This window comes from Glandiceps talaboti, chromosome 13 (assembly GCF_964340395.1).
Source record: "Glandiceps talaboti chromosome 13, keGlaTala1.1, whole genome shotgun sequence".
Taxonomy (NCBI): domain Eukaryota; kingdom Metazoa; phylum Hemichordata; class Enteropneusta; family Spengelidae; genus Glandiceps; species Glandiceps talaboti.
Genome location: NC_135561.1, coordinates 15316437 through 15336194, shown reverse-complemented (window position 1 = coordinate 15336194; position 19758 = coordinate 15316437). Strand labels below are relative to the sequence as shown.

Below are 19758 nucleotides of genomic sequence, written 5' to 3'. Positions count from 1 at the left end.
ACGGTCATCTCCAATGTAAAGTCAAACTGGTTACTCTAGTACAAGATTCTGTGCTTACCCCCCCCCCCCCCCCTGTCAGTTTGCGATGGATTACTACCAATATTCGCTGTTCACCGTTGACTCAAAAGTTCAAAGCAAATAGATCTGAAAGATATTTGGAAATATTTCTAGACAAAGAATGTTCAAGATGAGATGACCTCATTTGTAATATGCAAATTACTTCTAAAGACGTGAATATCAATAAATTGAGTGGATATTTGTTCTATGTACTATGTCATTTAATACTTACAACATTTTCAATCCTCTAGATACGCCATCGGTACTTGAGAGAAATGAGACCCCCTCTGAATGGACTACCTACACCTGTGGCTAAAATCATTAGTTCATGCTGGCATCAAGATCCAACAGAAAGACCCACCTTCAAATGTGTTCTCAGAGACTTCAGGAAGATCATAACAGCAGGTAATGTTTACATGTATAATACACGTATACATGTGTACGTGTACACATTACATGAAGTACTCAGATCAGTTTGTATTTTGACATCAAGTGTTCATAACTTGAAGTAGTCTCGTCGCTGGGGGCTCTGCGTACAAGGCATCCCCAAATGAGTGTCAGGGAAAACCACATTCCAACTACCCCACGACGGAAGTCACACAGTACATTTCTTCCTAGAATTTAAAAATGCGCTTACGAGACCTGTTTGTCGTAATTAATATATATCAGTTTCTTCAGAAGTGATAATCTGTAGTGAAGGTACCCAAATCCTTCAACCTGCAATGTTGGACATGAAGTACTCCCCATGGTGGCCATATTGGATTTTCAAGTGACTAACAATGTTACGTTCACCATTTCATATTAAATGAAGGAGTCTTGCTAATTCTCAGTACCTGCAATAGCATTTCACCTCATGCTAGAGGGTCAAAATAGAATGATTTTCAGTACCTACAATACCATTTCACCTCATGGTAGGGGGTCAAAATAGAATGATTTTCAGTACCTACAATACCATTTTACCTCATGGTAGGGGGTCAAAATAGAATGATTTTCAGTACCTACAATAGCATTTCACCTCATGCTAGGGGGTCAAAATAGAATGATTTTCAGTACCTACAATAGCATTTCACCTCATGCTAGGGGGTCAAAATAGAATGATTTTCAGTACCTACAATAGCATTTTACCTCATGCTAGGGGGTCAAAATAGAATGATTTTCAGTACCTACAATAGCATTTCACCTCATGGTAGGGGGTCAAAATAGAACGATTTTTAGTACCTGCAATAGCATTTCACCTCATGCTAGAGGGTCAAAATAGAATAATGTTTTTCAATACAATACAATACAAATGTATAAAAAATTCATCTTCATGTTTCTCTGCCTCACCTTTTCCTCCTCTCTATCTTCTTTTTATTTCATTTTTATTTACTTTATTTTATAGTGACCGGCCTTTTCCACCACAAAGCCAATGCTTCTCCTCTAGAACCCCCTGCCCCCCCCCCCCCCCTCCACTTGAATAATTTCTGTCATGAAAGAAATGCTTTGTTCGTGAACAAATCTCATTACTTCCACACGACTAGATTACATCACGAAAGTGTAGGGTCTATGATTACATTGACAGTCCAGACCCTTGCTTATGCTTGCCAGAGAGGGCACTGTTCCACAAAATAGTAGAGGCAGGCAAAAAAAAAAATTCTGTTGATGTTGGAGCAGACAATTTGGGTCAGTCAGGTAATGAGAAACAGAAGAAAAAAATAGGGTCACCTTTATTTTTATGACACACCTAGCTGGTAGAATAAATACTCAGTACAGATACCGAGAGGTTTCATGATTGTCAGCATTCAGATACCTCTACTGTATAAATTTAATTTGGATAACTAAGTCTATATTTAAAAAGAGTTGTTGTTCATATTCATATTTATATTCACATTCATGTAGATGTTTTTGGATTCACATGTTTCACTGACTTTATGGTTGAATTCATATTCATAACTTAGTTCATATTCATATTTCTTCATATTTTAATTAATAATATGTTACATTGGTGTGTGTATATTCACTGTCCAGGCACTGTGGACATCAACCAAGACAGCAACACATGGGAGAGATCGGTTTCAGAATTCTTTGAAAATGGAATAACCAGCACTGGTAATGGCGACAGTGGAGTTGCTGAACCACCAAATAACGCACTGACAGACAGCAGACACGGTCTGAACAATGAATTTGATCTGGGACCTGCAGTACAGGTAGGGGAAGATTTCATAGTTTGGGTCTGTAGTGTGTGTGTATACATTTGAAATGTTAATTTGTAAAGTATTTATAAAACTCTCTCTCTCTCCGAAATAATTTATAAAATTTACATTATTGTGATGTCATATTGAGGTAGGATGAATTTGGAATGGGAATAGTTTCCATGGCAATGGCTGGAAGGAAAAAATAGAAAGCTTAAATTTAAAAGTTTAGTCCGAAAGTACATGTAAAGACAGTGTAATAGTATTATTATACAGTAGACCCTCGCTAACTCGCGGGTGTCCAGGTCCATCAAGAAACCCGCGACTTAGCGAGGGCCGCGACTTAGCGAGGTGCTCATTATATATTCATAACCACACATTAACACACGTCACACGTCAGCTTTTCTTCATTCTTCAGTAATGTGCAGATGAAACTAGTACAGTAGCCCAGTACATGTTTTATGAGTGCAAGTTCATTGGCGATATTCATAAAAAAAAATAAGATACGCACGAAATCAAAGTTTCAATATTCAGTAAATCCAGGGTAAATCTTTTAAGTTCACGAACATGACGGTATGTATTCGAAATTTATTGTGATGGACGCATGGACGTAATATTGTAACAGTCCTGGGTTAACAGTAAATCTTTGAGGAAGATTATCGTACAATTGTGTGACTCTCAAAGCATCAATCGCGGCAAGACTTTCTTTTTTGTTTTTTGAACGGTCGACAAACTAACAGTACAACTTACAAGCTCACGCCTGGCGGCCATGGTAGGGCCAAGAAATGCTGTTGAATTTCCGGGTTGCGGAAGTGCAGTTTTGACTTTTATATCATTGAATAACGGGATTTGTTTTAAATATTCTAAAACAACAACTAATTTTTTATGTTTCTCAGTACAGTAACATTCCTAAATGATGAGGTTGAGTTGAGAAATCACAAGGTTCGGCAACACGTGGCGTGATGCATGATGTCGGTAGATATATAAACATAAAGACGCAAGTGATGAACGAATTCAGTTGATCGTAGACCGAAATTTCGTTATATAAATGACGTTTTCCTCAAAATTTTGAAGAAACAAAACGTTTTTAGGTGACTTCTAAATCAATCAAGTCAACGATATATTAATGCGAGACAAGCTTTAGTTATTAATTTGTTTTTGTGGACGATGTTCGAATTCGACTGACGAATCCTGCGACTCGAATCTAACACGATCAATGCACGCACCGTTCACCAGCCAGACAAAAATGGTCGACGTGTTTGTTGACTAGCCGAGAAGTGCATAAGGAACTTGTGAATGTGGAGCAGTCCGAATAAATAGAAGGCAATTGCTAACATCAAAGTCAAACCGCGACACCTCTTCATCGAAACACCAACGAGTTTGAAATTGGCAGGCGTGCCATTTGTTTAAAAAAATACACAAAGAGGAGTTCCGAAAACAATAGGAAAACTAAAGAAAAAATGGGATCCAAGGTGACACCCGCGACTTGGCCGAATCCGCGACTTACCGAGGCGCGAGTTAGCGAGGGCCCACTGTAGTTTCAATGTTTAAAGTTTGTGGCTAACGACTTCTCTATTTGGCTAATTGAAAATGGACACCATTAACCAAATGGCTAATGGCTAGAACAGGGGCGCACTCACTGCCATGATAGTGCATACACTAGTGGGGCATTCTAAGATTTGATATTTGCAGTGTGTTGTGATAGTCAAAAGATTTACCTGGTCTGGCTCTAAGCCATCACTAGTAGGGTGTGCTAAGGGTTAACAGTTACAGTATGTTATGATAGTGAAAGACTTGCCTGGCCCCCCAGAGCCATCACTAGTAGGGCATTCTAATGGACAATAGCTACAGTGTCTTGTGATAGTGAAAAGACGTGCGTGGCCCTAGCGCCTTCACTGTCGTGATAGTGTATATTGTACACCAGCATGGAATTGATTGTCAGTGTTCTAAACTATTAAATTCTATTCTCAGTCTCAAGCACAACCCAACCAGCCAAGAGACATAGTTGTTGATGACAGCTCAGAAGACATCTTTGATACTGTACATATTGAACCAAAATCCCTGGAGCTCGAAGTTATTATTGGCAGTGTAAGAGCTATGTCATATTTTACAGGAATGATTTAAATTTTACCTATTGAAAACTCTTTTGATTGAATTGGTCACAATGCAAGTTATGAGAATGTTATTCAGTAACTGTTTGATTCAGCCAATCAGTACAGGTTTTCCCCCAGCTGCACTTTGGTTTCCTCCTGCATTAACACTGAACCCATAAGGGATGGCCCTCACTGGACTTCTTGGGAGACAAGCACTGAATATTGTTACAGACATACCAAGTATACTATAAAGATTGTTATACCATGCACAAGCCAAGTTGAACAAAAAATATGGAATATATACTCTGGTTGTTTTATGTCACGACAACGTGCATCTGTGTCACAACAACACATGTCAACGTCACTTTTTCTGCTGTCAAAACATTCAAAATTGCCAATTACTTTCTCCGACTTTTCTTTGATAACACAGTGCTGGTATAATTATGTTATTCACCAATTTAAATGTCTTCATTCATCCTGAAAATACTCGTGACCTAAGGGTTGTCACTATTTGTCTAGCGACTCATAGTGACAAAGGCCCCTTAGGTTACTCATATTTTTGTTGGCTGAACAAAGAAAAATATTGGGGAATAATATCTCAAATAATTATTATTATCAGTAGAGCCATAGGGATTAAAATAGGGAGATGAGATTATACAAATAAGGATTATCTATTTATAGCCCAATTTTAATCCTAATCCAACATCTAGTACTCACACACATACATGTAATGTCAAGAAATTAAAGTTCCCAATTCACATAATGATTTGGTGTAATGTCATACCTGGACAGGGTCACTATGGTGAGGTGTATAAAGGAACCTGGAAGAAATACCCTAACATACCTGAGAAGGATGAAATAGTAGCAGTCAAGAAACTACCTATAAGCCTTTCTAAAAGTGCAGCTCATGTGGAAGACTTCAGGAAAGAAATCCAAAGAACTTCTAAGTTAGATTGTGACTGGGTGGTCAAGGTCAAGGGTATATGTCAGGGTATGTATGAACCCAATCTGATTAAAAATCTGATGTAGTGTACACGTGGTGATTTTTTTGGCTGTTACGTTTACTGTCGTTTGTTCTTTTGTGAGTGCTTGTTACATACATCTGACACAATACCATAGGTTGCATCGTGCGTGATTGAGTGAGTGAGTGAGTGAGTGAGTGAGTGAGTGAGTGAGTGAGTGAGTGTGTGTGTGTGTGTGTGTGTGTGTGTGTGAGTGAGTGAGTGAATACTGAACAGATATATCATGTGATTAAATCACTCAATCAATCACTAGTATTCTACATTTATTCTGTAATTTATTGTGCATTCACTAGTCTATTATGAAATTATTATAGACACTAGTGTAAGTCTTCATGATTTTCCACTTTATTTTGCAGAAGAAGTACTTGGTTTGATGATGATTATGGAGTTTCTACCCAAAGGATCTCTGAATAGTTACTTGAAGAAAAATGTTCACTTGTCAATGAAGATACTCTGCCTCTATGCTCAGCAAATAGCCAAGGTAATAAAGTATTCATACCCAAATTATACAAATACTAAGTCATACATTGTATGTCTGTGTGTCTGTCTCTCCCTTTCTCTCTCTCTCTCCTCTCTCTCTCTCTCTCTCTCTCTCTCTCTCTCTCTCTCTCTCTCTCTCTCTCCTCTCTCTCTCTCTCTCTCTCTCTCTCTCTCTCTCTCTCTCTCTCTCTCTCTCTCTCTTCTCTCTCTCTCTCTCTCTCTCCCATAAGCCTCTCTCTCTCTCTCTCTCTCTCTCTCTCTCTCTCTCTCTCTCTCTCTCTCTCTCTCTCTCTCTCTCTCTCTCTCTCTCTCTCTCTCTCTCTCTCTCTCTCTCTCTCTCTCTCTCTCTCTCTCTCTCTCTCTCTCTCTCTCTCTCTCTCTCTCTCTCTCTCTCTCTCTCTCTCTCTCTCTCTCTCTCTCTCATATATACTTTCTTTCCAATTATCTTGATGACAAAGTTGCCCATTTCTTATAGTGTACTAAATAGTAACTCTCAATTCTTGACCTTTGCCCCATATAGGGTATGGAATACCTAGAAAAAGAACATGTAGTGCACCGTGACCTGGCAGCAAGGAACATTCTTGTGGCTTCATCAGAGAGAGTTAAAATCAGTGACTTTGGCTTAGCAAGAGTCATGAATGTTGGCAGTCAGAACCAGCAGTACTATAGACAAAGATCAAATCAACACAACCCTATATTATGGTAAGTGTAACAGACATTGCCCTATATTATGGTAAGTGTAACAGACATTGCCCTATATTATGGTAAGTGTAACAGACATTGCCCTATATTATGGTAAGTGTAACAGATATTACCCTATATTATGGTAAGTGTAACAGACATTGCCCTATATTATGGTAAGTGTAACAGACATCGCCCTATATTATGGTAAGTGTAACAGACATTACCCTATATTATGGTAAGTGTAACAGACATTACCCTATATTATGGTAAGTGTAACAGACATTGCCCTATATTATGGTAAGTGTAACAGACATTGCCCTATATTATGGTAAGTGTAACAGACATTGCCCTATATTATGGTAAGTGTAACAGATATTGCCCTATATTATGGTAAGTGTAACAGACATTGCCCTATATTATGGTAAGTGTAACAGACATTGCCCTATATTATGGTAAGTGTAACAGACATTGCCCTATATTATGGTAAGTGTAACAGATATTACCCTATATTATGGTAAGTGTAACAGACATTGCCCTATATTATGGTAAGTGTAACAGACATTACCCTATATTATGGTAAGTGTAACAGACATTACCCTATATTATGGTAAGTGTAACAGACATTGCCCTATATTATGGTAAGTGTAACAGACATTACCCTATATTATGGTAAGTGTAACAGACATTGCCCTATATTATGGTAAGTGTAACAGACATTACCCTATATTATGGTAAGTGTAACAGACATTGCCCTATATTATGGTAAGTGTAACAGACATTGCCCTATATTATGGTAAGTGTAACAGACATCGCCCTATATTATGGTAAGTGTAACAGACATCGCCCTATATTATATTAAGTGTAACAGACATCGCCCTATATTATGGTAAGTGTAACAGACATCGCCCTATATTATGGTAAGTGTAACAGACATCGCCCTATATTATGGTAAGTGTAACAGACATCGCCCTATATTATGGTAAGTGTAACAGACATTGCCCTATATTATGGTAAGTGTAACAGACATTGCCCTATATTATGGTAAGTGTAACAGACATTGCCCTATATTATGGTAAGTGTAACAGACATTGCCCTATATTATGGTAAGTGTAACAGACATTGCCCTATATTATGGTAAGTGTAACAGACATTGCCCTATATTATGGTAAGTGTAACAGACATTGCCCTATATTATGGTAAGTGTAACAGACATCGCCCTATATTATGGTAAGTGTAACAGACATCGCCCTATATTATGGTAAGTGTAACAGACATCGCCCTATATTATGGTAAGTGTAACAGACATCGCCCTATATTATGGTAAGTGTAACAGACATCGCCCTATATTATGGTAAGTGTAACAGACATCGCCCTATATTATGGTAAGTGTAACAGACATCGCCCTATATTATGGTAAGTGTAACAGACATCGCCCTATATTATGGTAAGTGTAACAGACATCGCCCTATATTATGGTAAGTGTAACAGACATCGCCCTATATTATGGTAAGTGTAACAGATATTGCCCTATATTATGGTAAGTGTAACAGACATCGCCCTATATTATGGTAAGTGTAAGTATAACAGGTCACACCTTTTTACAGTATTATGGTAAGTGTTACAGACATTATCCTTCATTGTGAGGGTAACAATGTTGGTAAGTTGAGTTATCATTATTATCTTTCATAATTTAACGTTCTACAGAAGAACAGATTTGGAATTAGTTCTTTAAATTTGAAAAAAAAAGAATTGTACATGTGATAGTAATTAATAATCAGTATTATTACATTGATGTACCAGAGATTAGTTGCACTGGTGCATGTGCGTACTAGTGGTATTTTCACTGCAGTGCAATACCAAAGACATATTGCATACCTGCAGTGTTTTCTGCTGCACTTTCACTTGCAATGCTCATGAAAGTATAGGTGCAGAGAACACTGCAAGCACTCATGCATATTACCCCATGTATGCCACGCTTGCACTCATATGTCATGGGGCTCTGTTATTGATATATTTAGTAATATATACCTTTCTGTTGGTCAGACTTTTCACATTTTCTAATTTCATCTTTCCAGGCATTCTCCAGAGAGTATGGCACACAGTAAGTTTACCTCCAAGGGTGATGTATGGGGCTATGCTGTGTTACTGTGGGAGATCTTTACCTTTGGAGACAGACCAAAGTAGGTTAATGACAAACAGATCACAAGTATCTTTGAACCTAGTTTAATTCTTACACTTGTTACCATCGAATTTTCTATTGCTTTGTTCTCAAGAAAACTCCAACCCATTTTCAGTTAAAATGATGGAAAAAATCAGAGGTATAATACAAGCTTTTTAGATAGAGGTCAAATTGATATCAGAATAAAAGCCATTTTAGAATCCAATATGGCTGCCAAATCCGATATGGCTGCTAAATCCAACATGGCTGCCGAATCCAATAAGGCTACCAAATCCAAGATGGCTGCCAACAATATGGCTGCTAAATCCAATATGGCTGCCGAATCTAATAAGGCTACCAAATCCAATATGGCTGTCGAATCCAGTATGGCTGCTGATGACTGGAGGAAAATAAAAGATTAGCTAGTTCATTGATAACAAGATGGTGAACTTCCAAATTTCTTTATTATTTTAAAAAGACCAGGAAAAAGCTTTCATACTGCAAGGTTTGGAGAGATTTTAAGAACTTTTGATTGTCAAGGAATTGATCCCCAAGACACATTCTCCCTAAATGCAAAACTTATCAACAATTAAAACAGCTTTTCTATTTGCACTATAAGCAATCTTGTGTGGTGGTAGCACTCTCACTATGATAGTGTGTACAGTACATGTAGTGTGGTATTCGAAGTCATGCATGGCCCACACACTCTCACTGCCATGATAGTATACACTGGTGGTATAACTTTCTAAGAGCTTATAAGAAAGAATAAATTCCTATCTACATACCTGTATTTGTGACTCTACAAATGTATATTTCATTTTAGGTATTATTACCATGATGGTGCAGAGATAAAACTGGAAAATTTGTATTACCATTTGAAGAAAGGTGGAAGGTTATCGAAGCCACTCAAGTGTCCACAAAATGTCTATGACATCATGAGGCAGTGTTGGGAGTGGGAAGACACAAACCGACCAACATTTACAGAACTTGTTGCTTTGATGACAAACATCATCAGCCAGTATTAATCACAGGACAAGTGAGGAATAGGGGTGAAAATTACACTCTGCATGGATAATGTATTCATATACTTTACAGAGTTGACTGTGATTGGTCAAATAGGACAATATGAAGATGCAAATGACCATGCAAATAGCATTATTCAATGTACTTCACAATCTATGGTTGACTGTGATTGGTCAAATAGGACAATATGAAGATGCAAATGACCATACAAATAGCATTATTCAATGTACTTCAATCAATGGTTGACTGTGATTGGTCAAAAAAGGACAATACGAAGATGCAAATGACCAATGTCATGTAAATAGCATTATTCAATGTACTTCAATCTAGGGTTGACTGTGATTGGTCAAAAAAGGACAATATGAATATGCAAATTATTTATTCATGGAGGTGTACTTCGCATGGTTGACTGTGATTTGCCAAAACGGTCAATTTGAATATGGATATGATAATAAGTGGCATTTAAAATGGATGTCATATTACAGATAAAGTATTTGAAGGTAATGTTATGCATTGTAAAAACTCATGATATGGCTTCAATCGGTTAAGGTAGAAGTCACCTAGAGGACCACCTGCCCCTGAAAATTTAGTTTCTTCAATTCTTTCCAATTTTTGCCATTGGAGTCCTGATCCTTTTGAAATAATACAAGAAATTCCATTTTGTTTTCAAGGAATTCTTTGATTGTCCTATATATATATATATATATATAACATAGTAGATTCAGTTGCCATACTGGATTCTAAAAATGACTAAATTTTTGACTTTTATTTCAGAAATTTGTCTGATGACCTCAGATTTTTTTTATTCATTTTATCTGAGAATAGGTAACAGTAAAACTTTAATTAAAGAGTTTATTTCTGAGGCCCATTCTACAATAACTCGGTATTATATAGTGTGTGTGCAAATAACAACCTGTAAATGAACACTTGAATGTAGTTTGCTGCTGGGGATTAGTTTCTGTAATCTGCTAGCTACACTTTTAAATATAGAGAGATCCTTGAAATCTTGATTTCTGTTGTGTTTTTTTAGTACAACTGAACACTGACTAAAAGTAATTCAGTAGTGCTGGAGGCATCATAAAATGTGTGTGTGTGTGTGTGTGTGTCTGTGTGTGTGTGTGTGTGTGTGTGTGTGTAAATGACTTAAAGTCAAAAACTGCTTGACCAATTGCCTTGAGATTTAATAGAGATATTACATAGGGTGTCTAGGTGAAAAGTTGTTCAAAAGGAAAGTGCTGTGATCAGTGGTTTTAAAGTTATGTCCAAAAGAGTGATTTTCTCTCCGAACAATCGGTCCTGTAAGAAGTAGGTATAGTTACATAATGTTACACAATCACTTGACCAAAGTCCATGGGATGTTCCATTATCCTGGAGGGGTGTTTTCATGTTTGAAGTGTGTTTCTCTCTCACTGCATGTGTATGTCAGACATTGGACTTCAGTTGTGCACATTGCCATCAGCAGTATTTTTTTTAATTATCAGTGTCTCAAATGTAAACAGTACTGTTATATTGATATCTAATTGACTTGTGCCTTAGAGTTATACAATACAGGTTACTATTAGTGTGATGTTTCATGTGCCGATGTCAATGGTAACATAAATTAAACCGAAAATTATGAGTTGGAACAGTTAGAAATTAGATAAAAAATTTGGGGATATTGTGACATAAATGTGAAATTTAAACAATAAATTATCTTTATTGTTGAAAATTGTTGAATGAGCAGTGGTAAAGGAGTTAACCAGAATACCCGAAATACTCGGGGGGGGGGGGGGGGGGGGGGGGGCTGAGTTGTTCGGTAGGGTTATAAACTGAGCATCATATTTCATTTAACATAGCACCACAAAACCAATGACATAGAACCACAAAACCAGTGACATAGCACCACAAAACCAGTGACATAGCACCACAAAACTGATGACACAGATGCGTATAGTTGTGATATTGAACGACAAAGGTGTAAATTCCATATTTCCTATTCAAATGTGTTCAACTTGGCTTGTAAGTTGTATACATGTAATTATTATAACTTGATATTGATAAGGGTCATGTGTCATTGAGAAAAGATCACATGTCATATGTAAGGGTCAAATGTCACTGGTAAAGGTCAAATAACAGAGATGGGGTCGTGTGGGAGTCCAAGTCTCATATAAATTTCTAAAAAAGGTTTCTGGCCCACATCCATTCTTTTACTCGTTTACATCACATCCATTGACTGTTATCATGATAACGATGGAAAACTTTCAACAAATATTGCCAATGGCCCTGTGTATTAAATGATTGGCTGATAGCCCTGTGTATTTTATGATTGGCTGATAGCCCTTTGTAGTTTATGATTGGTCAATAGCCCTGTGTAGTTTATGATTGGCCGATAGCCATGTGTAGTTTATGATTGGCAGATAGCCCTGTGTAGTTTATGATTGGCTGATAGTCATGTGTAGTTTATGATTGGCTGATAGCCATGTATCTTTTATGATTGGCTGATAGCCATGTGTCTTTTATGATTGGCTGATAGCCATGTGTAGTTTATATTTGTCTGTCATTTCACGTTCATCATTTACATATTGAGAGTCTTTGAAGTAAGCTTTGGAAAGATATTTTGTATAAAGCAGTCAGTCATATGAAATGTAGTCCAAGGTTCTTGTAGATGTAGTATATCAAAATGTATCTTGAATGACAATCACACAGTTCAGTTCTATAAGTGTACAATGTACAATGTACTGCAATCTTCTACAGAAACTATTAAAAATGAAAAAAGAAGTAGCGTTTGTAAAGTTTAACTGATTTATATGTACTTGTACCTCATTAGCATATTTGGTTAAAGGCTGATGATTGGTAAACTATCTGATTGGTTAACCATTGGTTTTGTCATTTGTATATTATTTGCATACTAAGATCAATCAGTGATTGGTTGTCTCTTGATTGTATCAGTGGTGGTTTTTGTACAATTTTGATCAATAATAATTGCCATTTTTAAAGCATTCCGAAAAAAAAAAAAAAAAAAAAAAACCTCATGCTGTAATGTATGTTATACATGCAATGTCAGGTCAGTGTTGAGTCAGGCATTTATTTGATCGCAATTTTCCTGTAGTGTTTACACGGGGGGAAAGGAGTGTAACCGTGTAACTGATACACTTATTCCTTAGTCTGTGAGGTGTACACTGTGACAGGGCGCCCTCACACATCGATCAACCCCAGTGAGGGCGAAGTGACACACGACAATCTTACAGTCTAGTTATTCCTTTATTTAGGACATTGTAAAACTTTGTGGAAATGTGTTGTTGTGTATCTTACAAGTGTTGACCACAATGCAGCAATGGTGCCAATAGTATCTATTACTGCTCCAATGTGTGTGTGCATCTGCATTATTGCAAAGGGATCAGATGGTATTGTACCCAATGTGAGGAAGGAGATAACATCCTGATCCGTAGATGAAAATACACATAGAAGGACTGTAATATTTTCATTACACGTTTAGTGAACGTTTATATTATAGGAAATATATATATATTGAGTTTTTTGTGATTAGAATTTTAGAATGCTCATTTGTTTAAATTGCCAAAATATTAAGAGTAAAAATCAGAATTTTGACAAGGTACTAGTTTTTCTTGTAAGGGTATTATAAGCTTGATTGTCATACCCACCAACTATCCTGTATGCTCCTATGGCAAGATTGCATGTGTATATTTAGGTATATTATATTGAAGTCTATAGCTACAAGTATGTGATGGAGAGTAGTATGAAAGTGTTGTTTTGTGTTGTATTGCATTGTATTGTGTTGCGTTGTATTGTATTGTATTATACTACATTCTAGTGTATTGTATTATACTACATTGCATTGTATTGTATTGTACTACATTGTATTGTATTGTACTACATTGCATTGTATTGTATTGCATTGCATTGTACTACATTGCATTGTATTGTACTACATTGCATTATATTGTATTGTATTATACTACATTGCACTGCAGTGCATTGTATTACATTGTATTGCATTGTATTGTATTGCACTGCAATTCGTTATATTGCATTGTATTGTATTACATTGCTTTGCATCATATGCATTGTATTATACTACATTGTATTGTATTGTATTGTATTGCATCGTATTCCTGTATTTTCACCAAGAGATACAGTACAAACACTAGAGACACAACTTGGTGAAAGGACACAATGGATACTGACATGATCACGTTGTCATGGATACGACACAGAGACATCAACAAATATATACATTAATTTTGAATTAAAAATACCAGAGCAAGAAAGAGTTGCCCAATGTAATAATAATGTAGTAAATGTCACTCTGACCTTAATGCTAGCTTTGTTTATCGTTTAGGTTTACACCAGTTGATATCTCGCAGAGTAGCCAGAGGAATATTTTTTTTTTTAAATTGTCGTGGACCGAAAATAGAGAAAAAACTATTTCCTGACCAACTCAAGGTAAAAAAAAATATGCTTCCAAGGTATAAGCTAAAAAAAAATTGTTGTGATGCAAGAGCAGAAACTAGAAAAAATTTCAGATTCCCTCATACGCGTGTCTCAGCACTGCCGTCTCTTAACTTATAAAAATTCTTACTGTTGACAAATGCTTACACAAAACAAAATACTACCATCAAATCAAATTACTAAGAATACTGACCTGACTTAGTACCTTGAATGAATCCTGCAATTTTTCATAATGGTGGAAATATTTGAATGATAGGGCATGCAATATTATATTTTGAGAGAGAATTTTTATGTTAGTTTTTCTATTAAACTTAAAAATACAATTGTGATGAGAAGAGGGTATTGTTTTGATAACCTGCTAAATAATATCACAAGAGGGCGCACTTTTAATCCATGAATTTCAAAAATGTCCAGGGGCAGAAGGGGGAAAACCCTCTCCTGTGCCTGACCCACTTGGATCCCATGTTCTTTGGTTTAATTTTTACCATCTGTTTTTTGAATTTTACCAACTACATTTGAGATAAACTGCATTCATTTGTACATGCTACTTTTGACAATAAACTACATCCATCATATATGTCTCAAATTATAAGGAAAGTCAGTAACAGAAGGTTCTGTATGGATTGATTGATTGATTGATTGATTGATTGATTGATTGGTGATGGATGGATGGATGGATGTATATGTGTGTGTGTGTATGTATGTATGCATATACATGTATATAAAATGTATGATGTATGTATGTACATGTATGTATGTATGCATGCATACATCTAGAACTAACTCCCTCACTCACTCACTCAATCTCTCTGTCGCCATCTCTCTCTCTGTCCCTGGCCTCTCACTCTGTCACTGTGTGTGTCTCTGTCTGTCTGTCTCTGTCTCTCTCACACTCTCTCTTACTCTCACTCTCGTTCTTTCACTCTCACTCTCCATCTCTATGTCTCTCACTGTCTCTGTCTCAGTCTGTCTCTGCCTGTCTCTCTCACTCATTCTCGTTCTCTTTCACTCATTCTAACTCACACTCAATCACTCTTTCTCACTTTCACTCTCTAACTCTCTCTCACTCACTCTCACACACTCACTCACACACTAACTCCTTCTCTCTGTCTGTCTCCTCGCTATGTCTCTTTCACTCTGTCTGTCTTTGTCTCCGTTACTGTCTCTCTGTCTCAAACACTCTCTCACTCGTTCTCCCTCACTCTCTCGCTCTCACTCACTCACTCTCATTCTCTCTCTCTCTCTCCCCATCTCTGTCTCTCACTCTGTGAGTCTTTGTCTGTCTCTCACACTCTTACTCTCACTCTCGTTCTCTTTCACTCACTCTCACTCACTCTCACTTTCACTCACTCTAACTCTCACTCCCTCACTCACTCACTCAATCTCTGACTCCATCTTGCTGTCTCTCACTGTCTCTGTCTCTGTCTCCGTTACACTCTCTCTCTCACTCACTCTCTCGCTCTCACTCTCATTCTCTCTCACTCACACACTCTCTCTCACTCGTTATTTGTAAAAGAGTATAAGTAGTATAGCATTGAATTTAAATTAATATGTACAAGATACGTCGTTGGTGTAATGCATGACGGGAGTCAAAGACACTAAAATCATATAATGATAATAATAGTACATATTTTATTTGTAAAATATATAAAGATGTATATATAGACCTACAAAAGATAAAAATATTTTTAAAAATCCTCACGAATAACGTTAAAACAAAAATATGTGACATTTGATTACAAGATTTATGCTAATTCGGACGATTGAAATCAGGAATAATTAGCATATTCTATTTATAACTTGTCTTCAATGTGGTGCCTATAAAAATGTGTTATTTGTCTTCACATTCTTCGCACCAATATTTTTTACGTTTTCAAATTTTCTAGTTCTTCGACTTCAAGTAACTGTGATTTTTTTCCAATAGTTTTGACCATCCACCTCAGAGTCTCCTAGTAACAAAACACGGTCAAATTAAACACACTCAGCTACTTCAAATGGTGATGTCCGTCATGTCCATGACGAACTCTCCCTTGGTAAAATGTATATACGTTGTACGGACAGCTCAGGGACCTATCTGGCTTTGATAAGTTGTCACTTGGTGGAACTTGACCGGGTAAATAATATGCTTGGTCCACTTCTTGTGCAATATGTAATCTTTGGAATTCGCATATCACCGTGTCTTTGTCTCGAGCATGCGCAGCAGGTGCTGTTGGTGTGATGTCTATAGGTTTTACACGGTTTTGTCTTCGTGATTGTTTACGTGACAAGCGTTCCAATAAATGTCTTATTCTTCTCAACTTCTTTGTACTTATAAGTACCATTCTCTCTCCATCACCATCTTCCTCCAACTTTACTTCCCTCTTATTATCGTCCGCTTCTTCTTCTAAGAAACCACTACATTCGTTGGATTTTACCGAAGAGGGCGTTGTTGTTGTTGAAGTGTCACGCAAGTCGTCTGACGCAATATCTATCTTTGAATCTTTAGATGCGAACACTTTTTCCTCCTTAGACGAGTATTCGAGGTCTTGCCCTGACACCTTTTCGGTGCTCTGACAGCAACCCATAATTGTAGTATATTACACGTAAAAATCTGACGATCAGTTCACGCGTGTCTGAACTATGTATGTTTACATACAGAATGCAAGACTACTGATTCAGAAATGGAACACGTCGCTTAGAATATGACTATCGTGATTGTGACGTCATTCGAAGATCGAACACTCTTCCTAACATTTACAAGAATAAGTTCTAACTAATTTCTTTTAAGTCGATCAAAAGGATGCCAAGTAATATTAGTACGTACATAAAAACCAACGTTCACACTTCATATCTCAAACGAATCCGATTTAAATGAAATAACATTGAATTAAAATCAATGACAAACTAAGTAAAACTCACTAAAGTTAAATAAAATGAATTTAAAAAAGAAAGCGCTCCCGTAGACATCAAATTATTTACGAAGCAAGTAAAAATGAATTGATTACAGTTTTGTGTAGCTAGTAAAAGCATTATTCAATAACTGAAGTTGACATTCCAATATATATTTGAATGATAACAAATAAAAACATTCATCTATCTATCTTCGTTTACACAATAAAGACATGTGGTCCCACAAGAGACATCGTGTGAATATTTCTTTGTAATATTATGTACATAATATTCCAATCAGGAATATCTCCCGATCGGGATAAATGCTAATCCCAAGATTGGGATAAACTCTAATACCTAAATCGAGATAAACTCTAATCCCTAGATTTGGATAAACTCTAATCCCTAGATATGGATAAACTCTAATCCCTAGATTTGGATAAACTCTAATCCCTAGATAGGGATAAACTCTAATCCCTAGATAGGGATAAACTCTAATCTCTAGATAGGGATAAACTCTAATCCCTAGATTGGGATAAACTCTAACTACTGATACCTAGATCGGGATCAACTCTAATCCCTAGATTGGGATAAACTGTAATCCCTAGATCGGGATAAACTCTAATCTCTAGATTGGAATAAACTCTAACCTCTAATACCTAGATCGGGGTCAACTCTAATCCCTAGATCGGGATAAACTCTAATCCCTAGATTGGGATAAACTGTAACCTCTAATCCCTAGATCGGGATAAACTCTAATCCCTAGATTGGGATAAACTCTTACCTCTAATACCTAGATCGGGATCAACTCTAATCCCTAGATCGAGATAAACTAAATCTCTAGATCGGGATAAATTCTAACCTCTAATACCTAGATCGGGATCAACTCTAATCCCTAGATTGGGATAAATTCTAACCTCTAATACCTAGATCGGGATCAACTCTAATACCTAGATCGAGATAAACTCTAATACCTAGATCGGGATCAACTCTAATCTCTAGATCGAGATAAACTCTAATCTCTAGATCGGGATAAATTCTAACCTCTAATACCTAGATCGGGATAAACTCTAATCCATGAAATAAGAGCGAAGACCTTCCTGAGGCTTCCTTCAGTATACAGCAGGCTTCTTCCAGCCATTTCCAGAGAAGTCGCACAATGCACGATTAATTAAATGAAATTCTGGGTCCTCTAAGCATAATAACAATGTAACTATGATAACATTTTACAGTACATATTATGTAGACAAGGAAAATATGATAGAACAGAACTATTGCAATAATAGTTTTAGCAGAGTGAATATTTAGCCAACCGAAACAATATAAGGAGAAAGAAAGACGGCTAGTAAAATCAGCTTCATTCCACACACAAAAATAATGCCAATGGTGTTGTAGCACAAATGTATTTGGCTGTAACTCTGGGCGTGGTCTTGTGGCTACACATATGTGCTTACATTTTTAGAATTCGTTATTCATTTACCTACCCATCCCTATTGTTATATTTGTAATATGCGTCGTCACTTCACTGTAACTAGGGGCGTCGTCATAGTTACTAGGACCAGCTGTGTCAAAATATGTTGAACAATAACTGTAGAAAGACACCTCCAGAAACACACCCACCAAGTTTTAGGCCCATTCATCATGTACTTTTCAAGATATATCTTTTTAACCAAAATCGAGATTTTTTAGATCTAATTTGCTTATTGTCAATGGGATCATCATGTTGTGATTGCACCTTCATCCACACATCTCCCCATTAAATTTCAGCCCAATCTGCTCTGTGGTTTTTGAATTGTACATTTCTGACCAAACAGGCACATTTTTAGCCCCAATTTGTATATCACTCATGAGATCATGATGTCATGAACACTTCTTAATCTAAACACCCTAAGAACGTTCTCACCAAATTTCAGCTCAATCTGCCCAGTAGTTTTGGAATTATAGATATTTGACCAAAAAGACACATTTTTAGATCCATGGCCCAATTTGCATATCACACAACTGTCATTTCATCATTTTGCTTTGAACAATTTTCCAACAAGACATCAAAAGTAATGCCTGGCGGTTTTTGACTTGACAAGGTAAGTTGCACACACACACACACACATTCACACACACACACACACACACACACACACACACACACACACACACACACACACACACACACACACACACACCCCCCGCATCATGCGTGCATATATAGTGATTATGATAATTTCTGGACCCTTTTACAGAGATTATTGATTTTCCATATAATTATAAGGACTTGATTTATAAATGACGCAATAGTTAACAAGGATTCACTTCATAAGTACTGTTAAAACTAATTGAATGTTTAGGTATAAGTACACTCCATATAAACTTACTCTCGTACTGTACTAGTACTGGATCACACGGGAACTCAGGAATAACGCAACAGACATAGATTTATGGTTCGCCAGTTATCTCTCCGAACGAAATGGTTACTTTTTTTTCTTCTCTCTTCTCCTACTCTGGCCTTTATTGTATCGTTCAAACTCTTTAAGAAAGTGTCTACGTTTCTATTATTAAACAAATGAAATAACAACCAAGGCTAAAACTATTTGTCTAGGAGCTCAATTTATAAGTGAATTTGATATATTTTTGGACATGGGATGAAATTGGCGAAATAGTAGATATTCAAATATTGGTCCGTGACACTATTAACAATTTTTGTAAAAGTTATCTCTAAAACTGCTGAAATACAATAACATTTTGTTCACATATTTTTT

General features: G+C 36.7%; 1 protein-coding gene across 1 annotated transcript in view; it reads left to right on the top strand.

The window, feature by feature from the left end:
- LOC144444166 (tyrosine-protein kinase JAK2-like) overlaps positions 1–10787 on the top strand; it is a 30483-nt gene extending 19696 nt beyond the window's left edge. Inside the window, exons 11-18 of the mRNA XM_078133578.1 lie at positions 309–462; positions 2065–2243; positions 4200–4316; positions 5114–5312; positions 5700–5824; positions 6344–6525; positions 8583–8687; positions 9489–10787. Of these exons, the coding sequence (XP_077989704.1) occupies positions 309–462; positions 2065–2243; positions 4200–4316; positions 5114–5312; positions 5700–5824; positions 6344–6525; positions 8583–8687; positions 9489–9690 (1263 nt within the window). The 3' untranslated portion in view covers positions 9691–10787. The remainder of the gene's footprint in view (positions 1–308; positions 463–2064; positions 2244–4199; positions 4317–5113; positions 5313–5699; positions 5825–6343; positions 6526–8582; positions 8688–9488) is intronic.
- The last annotated feature ends 8971 nt before the right edge of the window (positions 10788–19758 follow it).